Source organism: Achroia grisella, unplaced genomic scaffold (assembly GCF_030625045.1).
Source record: "Achroia grisella isolate CSIRO2021 unplaced genomic scaffold, CSIRO_AGI_Agris_v1 utg126, whole genome shotgun sequence".
NCBI classification, from domain to species: Eukaryota; Metazoa; Arthropoda; class Insecta; order Lepidoptera; family Pyralidae; genus Achroia; species Achroia grisella.
Genome location: NW_026712609.1, coordinates 622,476 through 638,304, shown reverse-complemented (window position 1 = coordinate 638,304; position 15,829 = coordinate 622,476). Strand labels below are relative to the sequence as shown.

Here is a 15,829-nt window from a genome sequence, read left to right as displayed (position 1 = left end):
TTTGCGTAATTATATTTGTTTATATCTCTTTTGTTTTTATTACAGATATCTAACCTGTTTACAAAACAATGCCAACAGGTGGACTAGAAGCTACGCACAAGAAGACATGTACTTCTGTGTAGTCTTATATCAAAAAGTACGCTGATATAGATGATAGCTGTATACATATTATCAATTAAGCAAGGAAAATTTAGAAACTATTACGAATACTAATTTGAGATAACAGTCGAGCTTGCTTTATATATTAGTTCAGAGCAAAACCATTATTTATTATTTACTTATAAGTGTTCCATTGCAAACATTAGCAGTCAGTGTTTCTCTAAATTTCAAATATACTTTAACTCTTCATAATGGGTGTCAAAGAAGTTCATATAAGTAAACGTATTAAGGAATTAAGGTTGAGATCAGCGCAGAAGTACAACATTTTTCCGGAAAAGTGTCACATTGGACATCTTGTATTGCAAGGCATGTTGGAGCAGCCTGACATGTTGAATCAGGTTGGTATTGAAAATACATCTACTAAATACTACTACTTCTTCTACTCTTGGATACCTCTATTTTTTGTGTGTGGAAGAAATTAAAATTGTGTGCGTTATTGTGTGTAGGTATACATACGGATGATAATAGGATGAGTTTGAAATTAGGTCAGTTAGCCCATCGTGATTAATGATTCTGGAATTAACCACTAGAAATTGGATCACTAGTCCTTATTATTAACAATCCTTAACAGAGAAATGGGAGATCTCTCTTAAATTTAAATTTAATTTTTAATTTTAATTGTAATAACAATATACAATACTCTAAACTTATGTAGGAAAAGTGTAAATCTCAATTATAAAATACATGCATTATCTAAATACTTAATTTGGCACAAACAGAAATTGTTAATTCTAATAAAATAGTAAATGTAGACATACATTTTGTTTGTATTAATATCTTGTCTTAAAGGGTTTTTAGAATATTAACTAAAGCCTAAAGTTATTTACGATGACAAAGTAACAGACGCAGGGTATAGTGTCCGGGCCGTCCGTGACACCTTGTGAATAAAATACAATTTCAAAATCAAATAGCCTTTTATATTTCTAAAAAAAACACACCATTTTAATTGTTTTACAAAACTCTCCATTTACTGGTTCTTCCATAGATATCTTTTATTTTTACCATAGACAAATTACTTGTCTATTATAAAATAGACAAGTATACAATATTTTTAATATATATCACAGGGAGACTGTCAAAGGTACATTCAAATAACAAAAGTATTGAAAAGTAAAACATACTAATAAAATTATTTTATATTTTTTCTTATTACATCTGAATTCGCAATTAAATTGAATCAGTCGATCGCCATAGAAATTTCTTTGAAATCCCAAATCTAAATATCAGGTTGAGAAGAATTAACATTACAAAAAATAATATCAATATTATTCAATTTCGACAGATAGATTTTTTTTAATTTCTTTTTTAGAGAACGTTAACACTAATGTCTGAAAAGAATCGATTTCAGAATTAAAAAAAAATGTATTTTAAAATTACTAAGATGCATCTGTAACTCGCGCTCTTCATAAAATATTATTTGATATGTAGTAGGTTAAAAAAAAAGTATTTTTTTATAAAAAGTTGAAGCGTTAAAATCTTCTTATACGCCATATATATGAAATAACTATATGAAATTATAATTCTATGGATATTAATAATAGTAATTTTACCAAATATTTTCCAATAAATTGGTTCAAATTGACATTAAGAAATCATGTTTACAAGGTCACTATTACAAAACAAACATTTAAAGCATGTGTATTATTAGGAAATCTTAAATAGTTATCTGACCTACTTTTATAGATTAATCTTTGTATTAAAATTATAGATTACTTTGTTTTGGAATGATGTAATTACGAATAGTTGATAACAAAATTTTAACTCAAAATTCAAATAATAAGTAAATCTATCGTCTTGTTAGATCTTATTTTGCAATATCTTCTCTGTAAATAATTCATATTTGCAAAACACGCCTAAACAACAAAATGCCTTAGGTATATACCTGTATAAGGAATTTTCTTAAAACTACCTACATTTATGATACCTATTTTATTTAATGATATACCAACATCGTACATAGAGTCCTCATTACATAGTATAAAACAAAGTCGCTATCGCTGTCTGTCCGTCCCTATGTATGCTTAAATCTTTAAAACTACGCAACGGATTTTGAAGCGGTTTTTAATAGATAGAGTGATTCAAGAGCAAAGTTTATATGTATAATACATAATACACCCGGGTGAAGCCGGGGCGAGTAGCTAGTTAACAATAAAAAAACAAATCATGAACAATTTCCAATTAATATAAAAGAAGACCCAATCGGTTATTAGACAACAGTTAGAATTTACTTAAAGCTTGCAAACGATATTAAATACAGTACCCATACATGGAAACAGTTATCATTTTTTAATTTATTTCTTTTAAAGATAGGTTGTAAATGAAAATGCCAGGTAACTAGGTAATGTAAAATAGAGCAGACTAATGTTTATTTTGTCGAAAATGAATTTACTTGAATTATACTCTAATATGAATCTCTGCTCTCATTATATATTTATCTTCAATTAACAGATGTTTAATTAGCATATGAAATGAAGTAATATTACATTAATTGCTTAATTAAATATTTTCAAATGAATTCCAAAGTGCACATTTCTCGTCTTTGTCATCAGTTACTATGTGCTTAGTAGTCAATACATTATACACACAATATTTTTAAGCTGTCTCATCTGTATATACATTTGTAAATAGTTTAATTGCTCAATACAATATTATAATTAATTGTAAGCAAGTATGTATAAAGTAGGTACATGTTTAGAAACCAACTGCGCTCGCCGTTTTGTTCGTGTGTACAGTCGAAATAGATTACATTACTCAAATAGCGTTTTTAAACTATTCTGCTTGATACAAGATGAGCTATTATTCCTTTATCGTCTATAGTATAATACTATAAAATTGATAAAATTCAGGGGTAATCGTCATAAGCCTATACAGCTCCAGCCTATAGCCTTTTTTTACATATAAGAAACGTACACATGGAGAAGGAATTATACACGATATATAATTACAAGTATAAAGACCTGCAAGTATTTAAATGTATGTTGACATTTAAGTACTTGTAGGTCTTTTTTCTCGTCTCTAAGTACTTATATAGAACAACATGGATTATGGAGGCCCATAAAATATCAGTGTACATTTTTCTTTATTGAGACATTTTTAAATTTAGAGCAACAATTTGAATGACAAAGTTTACCTTCAGTAATATATTATCCTCAAATCAGAAAATAAGAATATTGGAAGCAATAATATCTTATTGACATTAATTCATTCATTACAGTTTTGCAAATACTAGAAGTAATACAATACATTTACAAATACAAATGTTTGTGCCGTGCGAGGAATCGAACCCGCGACCGTCAGACGTAAAGCGGTGTGCTAGATCGCTAGACCACCAATGTGGTCAAAATCAATCAAAAGACATTGTTTTGTTGATTTGTTTGATTAAAATATAATATATTTACATCTTTGTAGTTTACTTTATAGGTATGTTGTACATAACGACGACATTTATAAAAATGTAGTTTTGTATAATAAATAAATACAGTAAAGTAGATATTGACAATAGTAGATAATAACATGGCAGTAACAATTAAATTAATATTACTAGCTTTTTTGTTACACCTGATATAAAATAAAACAGCAAAATAATTTAGATTATTGGAGTAGTAAAAAAAGTGAATTAGATTAGAACATTTTTAAAATGCTTTATTTTATTACATGTATTTAATTCATTAATTTAGATAACAACTTATATATTCTATAGTATATACTAGTATTATTAACAAAGGGAACATTTCAAATTCAAATTGTAGTCTTAAAGTTATTATTTTGATGACTGTAAGCTGAGTTTGAAGTTTGAACTCGTATTTTAAACGCTAACACCACACATTACTACATATAAATAGTTCCTGTAAACGTTTCATAATGGAATATGTATAACGTTTGACATAAAACCTGGGACACATATATTTATAAGTCATACTCCTATATAGAAAATAATTGCTGAAGATTCATCCCAAAATTAATTATTAAATTAAATGTTGTTTTTATTCAATAATTTCGGATGATTAGTAAAGCTAAGAGAATTAAAGATAAACATTTTGTAATTTTGTATAGAAATCCGTACTTTGGATTACTTGTTATAGATAAAGTTCGTTTTGAATCTTACTTTATAGGTGATACGAAGTTCTAGTTTATCTCTAGTTAGAGATTATTTATATTGATTGAATATACTCGTATTTCTTTAGTTAATTGAAAACTGATAGTAAGTGGTAACCATCACCTATATACAGGAATAGCATTACGGGCATCACATGATAACGTGATGTCCTTAACATCACGCTAACAATTGACGCCAGTAACAGCGCTCATACTTTGACATTCCGTATTGCTGAATATGACTGCATTTTCTCACCCTACAACCGCAACACACAGACTACTTGTCGACTGATATAGGTAAGATTGAAGAACCCACCCAAGTCTGGATTACAGTCTATATCGGTAGAAATAAAATATCAAATACAAGTTTCACGTATATAAAAATATTAGGTAACCAAGAATTATTTGGTATGCAACAGATCGATGCAGCAACCGGTACCAGTGAAACGAACCTGTCAGTTGCAACTCGAAGCATGCGGCTAGCTAGTGCAATGAGTAATTATGGATTACAACCCGGCGATGCGGTAGTCGTAATGGGCCCCAACCACTTGGATATAGCTGTTCCATACTATGCATGTCACTTTCATGGATTCTCAATGTGCGGAATGGATCCAAATATTACATTAGGTAAGAATAACCCATTCATAACAGTTTACTTGAGTATTGATAACTCAGTGGTATTGTATTTACATACAATGCCTCACCTTAGTCTACTATAGTCTTAGTCTGCTATTTAATTTTATTGTTTATTTACCAACTCTTAAAGTTTTTTAGCTCTTTCTTGGTTCTATATCTATAAGTATGTAATTTTGTTCCTTTTACAACACGATGACGGCAAACAAGCATATTTGGAGGTGATGAGGTAAGGTTTGTACATAATAATAAAAGAAAAATTAATATTACAACGTGTGCAGATAAGTAATTCATGTTCCACTGGATACTTATCATCAATACAAATTGTTACTACGCAATGGTATATATAGCTGGGCGATGTAAATAAAATCGCCACACTCTCCCAAATTTTCTTTAACCATCTAATATTAATTGTACTAGTACGATTTACAGACAAAAGAAGATCAAAACAAATTAACAAATAAATTACAAATTTCGATTCGATAATATTTTCTTGTTATTTTTTCGTTTAAGAATATAATAACCGGATACAATTTTATTACGAAATATATTTTTATGATAGAGACAATGATTACCAAATTAATCAGTTTACAAAGACCCCTAATAGCGGTGATGAGGGATACACCGGAAAGATTATAAATTATAATTCCATTACAATTTTTATGATAGTTATGATTGATATGTTTAATCGTGTTTTGATTAATATCCAATACATTTAATCATATGACGTGCTTATTATCAACTATCATATATAAATCAAGTAGGTACGTTATCAACGCTATTATAAACACTTAATTAAAAGCAATATTCAATATTAGTAGTGCCCCCGACTTCGTATGCGTAGGCATTTACAATCCTCGTCTACTGTTGATACTCTAATGACAAAAATAAATAACGTATCTATAATACATTAATTATTTTATTAATAAATTTAATAAAATAGTAGGTAGGGTATTGAGATTACCATAAAATTAGGGGTATTTTTGTCAGTTTAATTTACGCTGTAGGTTGATCAAATTTTCAAAATTCTTCCAAATTTTCTATGTGAAACTTTAACACATTCACAAATAAACAGACTAAACAGTGTTCACCCATTCAGTCTTTATTGTATGGAAAGATAAAGATTGAATTAGTAGGCAGTTGTAATAGATGAATATCATATGAATAGCAACTTTTATTGTAACAGTTGCTGTGCGGTAGTTAGTCACAGTTGTTGTTGTTGCTTTTAATTAAGTACCTACTTACGTTATGTGAACACATATCTTAGGTAGTAGTAAGAACTCGGTGATATCAATGTATTGTCCATACATTTTTAATTTCCTCTAATTCTCTTTCTCTCTTAGTTTCATTTTACTTTTCTTTAAAAGCACCTACATTACTGCATACAAATCGACTTACCTCCAACTACGCGTATTTTGTACCACGTATATAAAAAATGAAAACTTTAAGAAGAAAAAAAATAAACATCTTTGTAATGCCATTTCTTTATTTGTGTATACATTACTTTATAATAGATTTATTAAATATAGTTTTTAATAAAAAAAAGTAACTATTGTAGCAAATTAATTATTATAGCAAATGGCTTTACAATGTCTAAACCACCAAAAATTTACTGTATGATTTGTTTGTATAGCACCTATTTTACCCACCACCGCCATTCCCCACCAGACTAGATAACGTAAATGTATGTACAGTTACTCTCTTACTACTCAACTGGAACTATTTATCACAAATAATAAATAAGTCTAAGCCCAATTAATCGCTCCGAATTACCTAATTTAATCGAGTATCTACTCGCTGTCACTGAGTACGATTAATTAGTATAAGAATACCTACAGAAATAATGTAGAGTAAGTCATAAAAAGTATCGAAAGTATACTATACTAGAAAAAGGAGTAAACTAAATAAACTGTTTTTTTTTTACAATTAGCAAAATAACCATATATAATATATTTCGCATCAGTGCCGAAACAAGTGACCACCGTAGTCTATGTATGCAAGCAGTACGAGTTGGTATTGTAAATGTATTCTTACTTTTACCCATAAAGACTCTAATATTGTAGCAGTTTATAAATTTATTGCAGTTATCATACCTAGAACATATTATTTTAGTTCAGTTGAGGAATCACTGTAACTATTATTGTGTAATGTTCTTCCTCATCAGTCTTAAAGCAAGAAAATAGTCAAGAGATAATATTACATACAATCATGCTAACTCAACTTACCGAAATGCACTCATTACTTAATCATACTGTTTAATTTGGTAAAATGCTTTGACCCAAATTATTAAGAAGAAATATTATTTAGTAATTAAAAATTATAATCCAATTATTTTATTTTATAACTGTATTCTGTAATATTCCTATTATTATTTAGATATTTTTTCCCCACATCTACATGCAACAAAACGTATAAAAAATAACAACACTTTCCTGACATATAGAAAAAGGCCCTTTGTTTGACGTGTTCAAAAGTATAATTGCCAATTATAGTTTTACTAACAGTTCAGGTCATATCGATAAAAATACATATTTCTTTGTCTCTCTATAAGGCGCTCACCTGCCTATATTCACAGATTACATATTGTTTTGATTTATTTTTGCAATCACGCTTTGATAACAACAACATGGCTGATTTTAATTTCGATTTCTAAGTACCTATTATAATAATGAAGTGTATCAGTGATTTATAGCATGGATGACTAATAATATATGTATATAGAAAATACCCAGTCCAATAAAAAATACCCACGACCATCGGAAGTAACGCGACGAGCTGAACCACTAGACCACCGAGGGCGTTGTGTAAAATATCCCAACCCTTATTTAGTTGTAGTTGTAGATGATTTTAATTATGATTCCTAAACTTATTAGCTGGTAACTAACCTATATTGATTATCGTATTAACTTTAAGAAGCACATAATGTTACATTATGATCATCAAAATATCATAATTAAAGTATAACATAATTGTATCGTATGAATTAATTGTATAAAATAAATACTTAGTTTATTATTTGTGTCACAAATATTAATTTTTAAATATTAAAATAACAATAACATTTATTACTTATCAATAGGTATATATCATAAATTATATTGAACGATATACTAATTTATGGATTTGTCAATCATTGCTATATTTTTATTAAATTTATAATAAGAGATGCGCGTAATATCATTGAAATATATACCATTATTTCAATGATATTACGCGCTAGCTCATTCTTAAGTATCCTTCATAGACTGAAAATAGTTGAGAAATAAAAGATAACATTTATTACAAGCTTAGTCTGTCTACGTCAGTAATTTCAGGGACTTTATTCTAATTCAGCGCTTAATACGCTTTTGTCAGCAAAAAGACGACAAAAAGCCAAACTTTTATTTTTTTTGAGCTGTACTGATTACTGCTAAAAGTTTATTTTAGGGTCCCGATGGAGATTGCAAGTCCTCTGCCGTCTAATGACCGTCCTCTCGATTAATTTGTGTTTACTACATTTTAGCCGATCTTAAGGAACTTTTCCCGTACATTAATCCAAAAATGGTGTTCTGTCAAACAAATAACGTGAAACACGTTAAAGAAGCGTTCATAAGAAACAATCAGGAGGGGAAAATTGTAATTTTCGACGACGAGAGCGATAACTTGGAAAATTTTATAAAGGCATACAACGGCACTGAAATTGGCTTCCGGTGAGTATGTTGATATACCCGTAACTGAAAATGGCTACCTGTGTTTACTCCTTTGCTTGGAGTCATTTACTAGGCGTTTAAATACGCACTTATAAAAGTTTTTTTTTTTAAATTATGCGTTGTGTTTTTTCAGTCATTATTATTGAAAAGAAAGCCCTTAATGTACATATAAACAATGACCTTTTAAGCCTTGGTACTGACAGCGATCGACCAAGACTTTATTACGGGCATCATATTATTATCATCTAACGTGCTACAAGATAACAAAAGACTGAAATATCATGAGAGTGAATCTCTAATATAATTAGTAGTATTGTTATATATTCCACTTAATAACAAGTATATAACAATAACCATATTATTTATTTCTTAGGCCTAACGAATTCAACCAGTCTAAAATAGCAGCATGGTTAATGTTGACAAGTGGGACGACGGGACTTCCAAAAGTAGCAATTATACCATACGATACTGTACTAAACGGAATACGATGCTGGTGGTCAGTATAAACTCGTAATAATTATTTTATTGTATTATGTATCAGTGTTCTGATGTAGTAAGCACCGGTATAGTCTAAGATTGACGATATAACGGAGACAATGCTTCAACACAAAGAACAATATTATATAATATTAAAAATAATAACAATATTAACATCTATATAATATTCAATAGTACTATTATTGCTATTGTGGCAATATGACTCGGCACAGCGGCGTGGTTATTGTTTTTCTAAAGTTCTTTCAAACTTTCTGGATGTATCCGTAAAAAATGTATAACTTTATATATATAGTAGAATATATAAATATATATATATATATACGCTGCTATTTCAAAATAATTGTCTTTTTTCAGGACACCATTCACAGATCCTTTAGAACTAACTCTGACAATGTCAACATTCCAATGGTTATCTTCACTCGTATTATTCATTTCTGGGCCCCTAAGATTATATACAAGACTTCAGATGTCTGTTCCTCTAACACCACAACTTCTCATCGTCACAATAAACAAATACAAGGTAAAAGATTTATAGATCATTAAAATATAAATTATAATTATGTTTTAAAATTTAAGTTAGTTAAAGTTAGTTTATGTCTTAATCTAATTATATTAGATTCACACAAATTACAGAATACAAAATATGTACGCTAGATAATTACTAGGTTAATAATAGTGTAGCAGTAATTTATTAACAAGAACATACCTTACTGAACACTATCTGTACACTGTGCTACGTGTAACTTAACCTAAGTGCTTATATGAAAAATTAAAAGAGAGAATATAAAGAGAAAATACATTATGAAATTCTTCGTGGTCTAAATTCTTTAGATTGTTACCTAATTTTGAATTAGATACAGTTTATTAGATAAATTCATTATCTTTTCCTCGTTTATTTTTATACTTGTTTTGTTATTGATAAGTAGAACTTCATACAAGTAAATAACTAAATCATTATACTTCATGCCGGTCATTGCACAGATATTTCTATTAATTTATATAAAACCTTATCAAATTATACAGCAACAAAATGATGTCTGATGCAGTCATTTTCTTCGTCAGAAATCTATGGAAACCATTAAAATCCATTTGGTAATTTTAGAGATTAGCGTGGACATATAGCCTAACGCGGCGGGGGATATTTTATAATTATATACTATACGATGTAATAATCCGATCATTCTGTAAAATGACGTTGTTTCACTAAGTTCATTATTTGTAACTCTATTTAATAATATTTATTTCTTAAAGTATAAGGACACCTTTTGGAAAAAAAAGAAATACAACATTTCATAGTAGAATTATTATAAAATTTTATACATTTACAGCCTCATGTGACTGCTTGGACGCCTTACTTGTTGGGACAATTTTTACATGGCACCGAGAAAATTTGCGATCTGACCTGCTTCAAATACATCCTTATATCCGGCAGTACTGTTGAAAAACCTCTATTAGATTTAATGAAAGTTAGTAAACATTTTATAGTACCAGTAGTTTTTTATAAGTGTTCATATTATTATTGTATTCTATATCTAATATACATATTTTATATTTTTCTCTTTTTAGTCCAGAACTAATGCATTTCTGTATTTAGTCTACGGAATGACAGAACTTCTTGTGCCGGGTTTTAATTATACGCGATCAACCCCATTGGGATCAGTTGGAAAACCTTTCGAATACAATGAGTATAGGGTATGTTATTGATTTATATCTCTAACTAATTTACTAAAATATTAGTGAAATGTACTTAGAATTCAAAGCAATGAGATTTAATTCGTTATCTGGACTGCATTACATTTTTCTATGACTGTCAGCATTTGTTTACCAGTAAAATTCAATATGTTATAACATTTATTTACTTTGCAAATATGTATAATTAACAATATTTAATCTTATATCACGCTAAATAGATAAATATTTATTAGGTAAAAGACATGTTCTTTAAACTACTTATTTATATATATTATATACTTATTTCAGCTAGTGGATGATAATGGTTTTAATATAGAAAAACCTTTCAAAAGTGGTGAACTTTGGATAAAAGGAAATTCTTTCTTTAAGGTAAGACATATTAGGTACAGTTTATTGCTAGTATTACAAATTTTTGACATTTTCGTATACGTATACATTATAATGGAAATTTGAATATGTACACATTATAAGTGTATTATTTTAGTTACCTATACAATTATTTCTTGCACCCAAAACTAAAGAAATATTCTTTTACTTTTGTTTCGGGGCACAATAATTCGTCCACTTTTTAGAGAAAAGCTACTATTAATAGTAAAACAAAAGAATTTACAATATTAAAAATTATTACTTTTCAGGGATATTTAAACAATCTTGAAGAAACTAGAAAAATGTTAACAGAAGATGGGTGGTTAAAAACTGGTGACATATTCTACAAAGACAACGATAATAATTACTACTTCGTCGAAAGAAAACGACTTCTAATCAAAAGCGCTGGACATTTTGTAAGTTTCAATATATTTTTTATATAAGTAGAATATTGATGGCCTGCCTGATAGAAAGTGGCAACCATCGCTTAATATACATAAATAGTATCATGGATATCAAATACTTATATTTTTTCATACATGCACTATATATGTATATACATAGAAAATACCCATACCAATACTATCAATCATATCCATTAATACAAATTATTGCATCGTGCGAGGAATCGAACCTGCGACCATCGGAAGTAAAGCGATGTGGTAAACATCTGAACCACTTAGATCATATATGATATGGAATTAAAAATTATTGTATATACACGTAACTATATTCGCACAGAAATAGTACGTACTCATATTGCCAAAGGATTACTCGCAAAAATGGGTACCTTACTTCCATCCCCTATTTTCCCCCAGACCCTTCAAGTTTTACTTGTGCAATAAAACGTGTTCTACGTTCTTCTTCAATTTGGTCCCATGATATTATACACAAATTTATAAAAAAATGGTTTAACTGTACAACCTTCAAACTGTAACATACAGACATGCAGACTTTTATGTGGTAATTATGTATAGGAAAGTATATTCTTTCATTTGATCTCATTATATTCAATTGTTCATTTTCTGATTCTATTATGATTAATATTATAAATATTCGCATAAATACATACGCTACCTACTCAAAGTAAATAAGATACCAAGTGAGATGCAAAATCATCGGGCGTGAAGCAATCTAGACTTACGAGAATTCTGTTTACGCTCCGATAGATACAACTGAAGCAATGTCGCATATAATATAGTAGAATAAATTGACATTTATTATAAAATACTCAAATCTTAATATCCACCCATATATTACCTACATACTTAAAAGGAAAAGCTTGGTTTTTTGTTAACTCTTTCATTTTAACAGATCGACAAAACAATCCGTATGGTATTTGAGATCGAGAAGGACATAAACAAATTTTATAGCATAAGATAAAATCAAACTAGTCATATGAACACTGTCACAGGTAGGAGTCAGAGCTTTAGGTACTTTATAATATTGTATGATTTTTTTTATAAATAATAGTTATTGATTATATTATATTATTAATTGCCCTTTAGTACCTACTTTGTCGGGAAAACATACAAAGAAATTACTTACAATATGAATCGAATTATTTTATTTCAATAAGACTATTATACTATGTACACTATAATTAGGAACTAAAGAAAATATTTTAATGAAAGTGAACTGCACTTAGGCAATAATGGTTACTAAGGCAGAAGTTGGCCGAAAAAGAAATGTATGAACTGTGTAAAAGATGATATGGCAAGAAATAACTAGATAACTGCGAACAGGAATGAATAAAGGAAAAAACATATTACGCCGATTTAAAATTAATAGGATAACGAGGAATCAGATGATGATGAACTATATTTTATGTTGTACCTACATATATGATACAAAATTATACTTATATTTGTACAAAAAAAAATATTTTACTTCCAATTTTTTTCCGAGTGACTGGTAAATTGTGTAACCGAGTAGATAAATGTGTCGCCTATAGATTTTTATTCCAAATACTACGCACACAGAGAAGAGAATATATTCCGTCTATGGCTAATTTTAAGATGGTTAAGTCAATAATGAGGTTTTACACCGCTTTATTTGTATAGTCATGGGTTCGTTTCCTCGCACAATGTCAAACAATTGAATTCATGAATATGGCTGTTTTATCGGTCTGGACATTTTGTACATATGTCATGAGCCTATTTGCAAAAAAAAAATATATATTTAGTATTTTTATTACTTATCTAGTATCTGTAACAAATGCTCTACTTACCTTGGTACTGCATGGCGCTGGCCGAATTGTCCAAAGTTATTATTATTGTTATAGAAATTACAATTTTAAATTAATTCATTACACATATTTCCGTCTATTCAAAATGTTCATAACGGTAGATACTAATATTGATAATTACATTCCATCCCATATCTTGGTTGTTTCTTAGTGATAATATAATTCTGTAAAGTTTAAATTGGATCTCTTTGTATAGTGTTGTTATTGCTACTAAATTTGAGTTGAGAGTTATCCATAGGTACCTATATAATACCTCGACAGAGTAAATTAAATATTTACGTATACATTAAAGTCACAAAGTTATTGTTAATATCGTATAATATAAACACAAAGCTCTAAAGCTTCTTTAAGCTCTGAACTTTATCATAATATATCATATCGAGTAAAAGTGTAACACAAAGTCAGCCAAAATAACTATAATGGCCTATTTGACGACAAAAGCTCAAATAAAGAACTGAACATTCTTTGTTCATTCTCGTAACATTTTTAATTAAACGGCCAATAAAATAGAGGTCTACAAGATAGACAAGCTCCGTATTGATTGAAAACTACCCAGACAATTAAAACCAGATATTGGCAGAGTGAGGATTCAGTAGGATTCGATTGTAAAGTATCTATAAGTCTATTTATAAAATTATAGAGTAACACTCTCCTAATTAGATCAGATTATAAGAAAGTCATGCTGATATATTACCTCATGCTTTCAGTCTTAATTTTAAGAAAACGTCTAAAGAAGTAGACCTTGCAATTTGTCTTACCATTTTTATTGTATTATCGATAATTTCTGTTTTCAAATAAATCAATTTTCTCTGATAATCACAATACTACATGTATGTATATAAAAGAAATGGTGATTAATCAAAAAAATATATTCTGTTCTGTAGAAAAATAATAAACAAACCATGACACCAATGATTACCAAACCAGACAAAAATTATATAATAGGTACCATAATACGTTCGCTAACAATCGAAAAATGGATCATTAAATCTGATCCATTTTATAGAAAAGATCGTATAACATACACATAAATGTACGATTGAATTGAGAACCTTCATGTTACTCACTAAACAAATGTTTAATTTACATTATGTACATTCCATGATAACAGTGTTGGACATGATTAATCCTTACAATAACCAATTTCTCTCTTATATATATATATATATATATATATATATTTACCATCAGATTTATGTTCCTATCCTTTAGTTCAAGTGTGGACATCGTAGGACCGGGATATTACCCGGTCCTACGATGTCCACACTCGAACAATTTAGAAATAAATGAAAAATTTTCGAAAATGGATTCCTAAAACGAACGACAACGATTAACGTTACGATTATTGTCTCTTCTTTACTTGAAATATTTTTATAGTTTCTCATGAATTTAACACCATATTAATTATCTACATATGTTTATTTTTTGTTAGATATCGCCGTTGCAATTAGAGAATATTATCAAGAAACATCCAGCTGTCGCCGAGGTATGCGTTGTGGGCATACCAGATGAATTCCTAACTGAGGTGCCAGTAGCTGCTATTGTAAAGAAAAACGGTCAGCAGATAAATCCACAAGAGATCTTCAATTTAATAAAAGGTACTTAATTACAGTAACGAACACTAGAATATATTTTTAATTTAAACATATCTTTGTACCATAAAAGATAATATTAATGACTAAAGTAATACCTATCTACACATATGTCGTAGTCTGTAAATAATGATTACTTACATCAATTAAATATATAACATTATACAGTTATAACTTTCAATAGGTTAACCGTAGACAATTTAATTTAAGGTATGCTATAGTTTTAATTTAATTCTCTCTTCTAGTACCTAATATATACTTATTACGTCTTTTAGAAGAACTACCGGATACTCGGCAGCTACACGGTGGTTTCTTTTACGCGCCTGGGATACCAGTAACGGCTTCCGGGAAAATGCATCGAGTCAAAGTAAAGGAAATGGCTTTTGGTGCTCACAGGATTTTAATAAATGATTTGAATGAATCTTAAAAAGGTAGTTCACAAAGTAAAATGAAAGCCATTTTTATATCACATATTCCTTCTACATACTATGTACACAATTTTTATTATTACGTACCAATATTGTAACAGTCGTAACATTAGCAAGACTTGTGTTTTTATAAAATACTGTACACATATTCTAAGATAATACTATTAGAACTTTCTATAACTGTTGAACCTCCAAAACATAAAGTGCTTATTGATGACGTTAACATGCGTAGAGTATATTGAACAACATACATACGTTGAATATACTCTACGCATGTTAACATCATCAATAGAAAAATCTTCAAAGGTATTATTACTTTCTAAGAACATCTTGATGAAAAATATTTATTAATACACAGATATACATTATATATCTATAATTTGATATATCACATTGTATTTTAATTTTAATAATTTTAAATATTATGAT

The 15,829-nt window shown here is 28.8% G+C and overlaps 1 protein-coding gene across 1 annotated transcript; it reads left to right on the top strand.

Moving 5' to 3' along the window:
* The first annotated feature begins 350 nt into the window (after positions 1-350).
* Positions 351-15,399, top strand: LOC131854988 (luciferin 4-monooxygenase-like). Its single transcript, XM_059206186.1, has 11 exons — positions 351-497; positions 4,674-4,881; positions 8,390-8,576; positions 8,950-9,072; positions 9,429-9,594; positions 10,403-10,540; positions 10,641-10,766; positions 11,055-11,135; positions 11,402-11,548; positions 14,813-14,978; positions 15,248-15,399. The coding sequence occupies exons 1-11, from the start codon at positions 351-353 to the stop codon at positions 15,397-15,399; spliced, it is 1,641 nt and encodes a 546-aa protein (XP_059062169.1).
* Positions 15,400-15,829: the final 430 nt, after the last annotated feature.

What these genes read in the sequence shown, in the direction of transcription:
- LOC131854988 (XM_059206186.1), top strand. Translation starts at nt 351, where the DNA reads ATGGGTGTCAAAGAAGTTCATATAAGTAAACGTATTAAGGAATTAAGG. An exon ending in AAGGAAATTCTTTCTTTAAG is followed by an intron (nt 11,136 to 11,401) that starts GTAAGACATATT and finishes ATTACTTTTCAG; the next exon opens with GGATATTTAAACAATCTTGA. An exon ending in TCAAAAGCGCTGGACATTTT is followed by an intron (nt 11,549 to 14,812) that starts GTAAGTTTCAAT and finishes ATTTTTTGTTAG; the next exon opens with ATATCGCCGTTGCAATTAGA.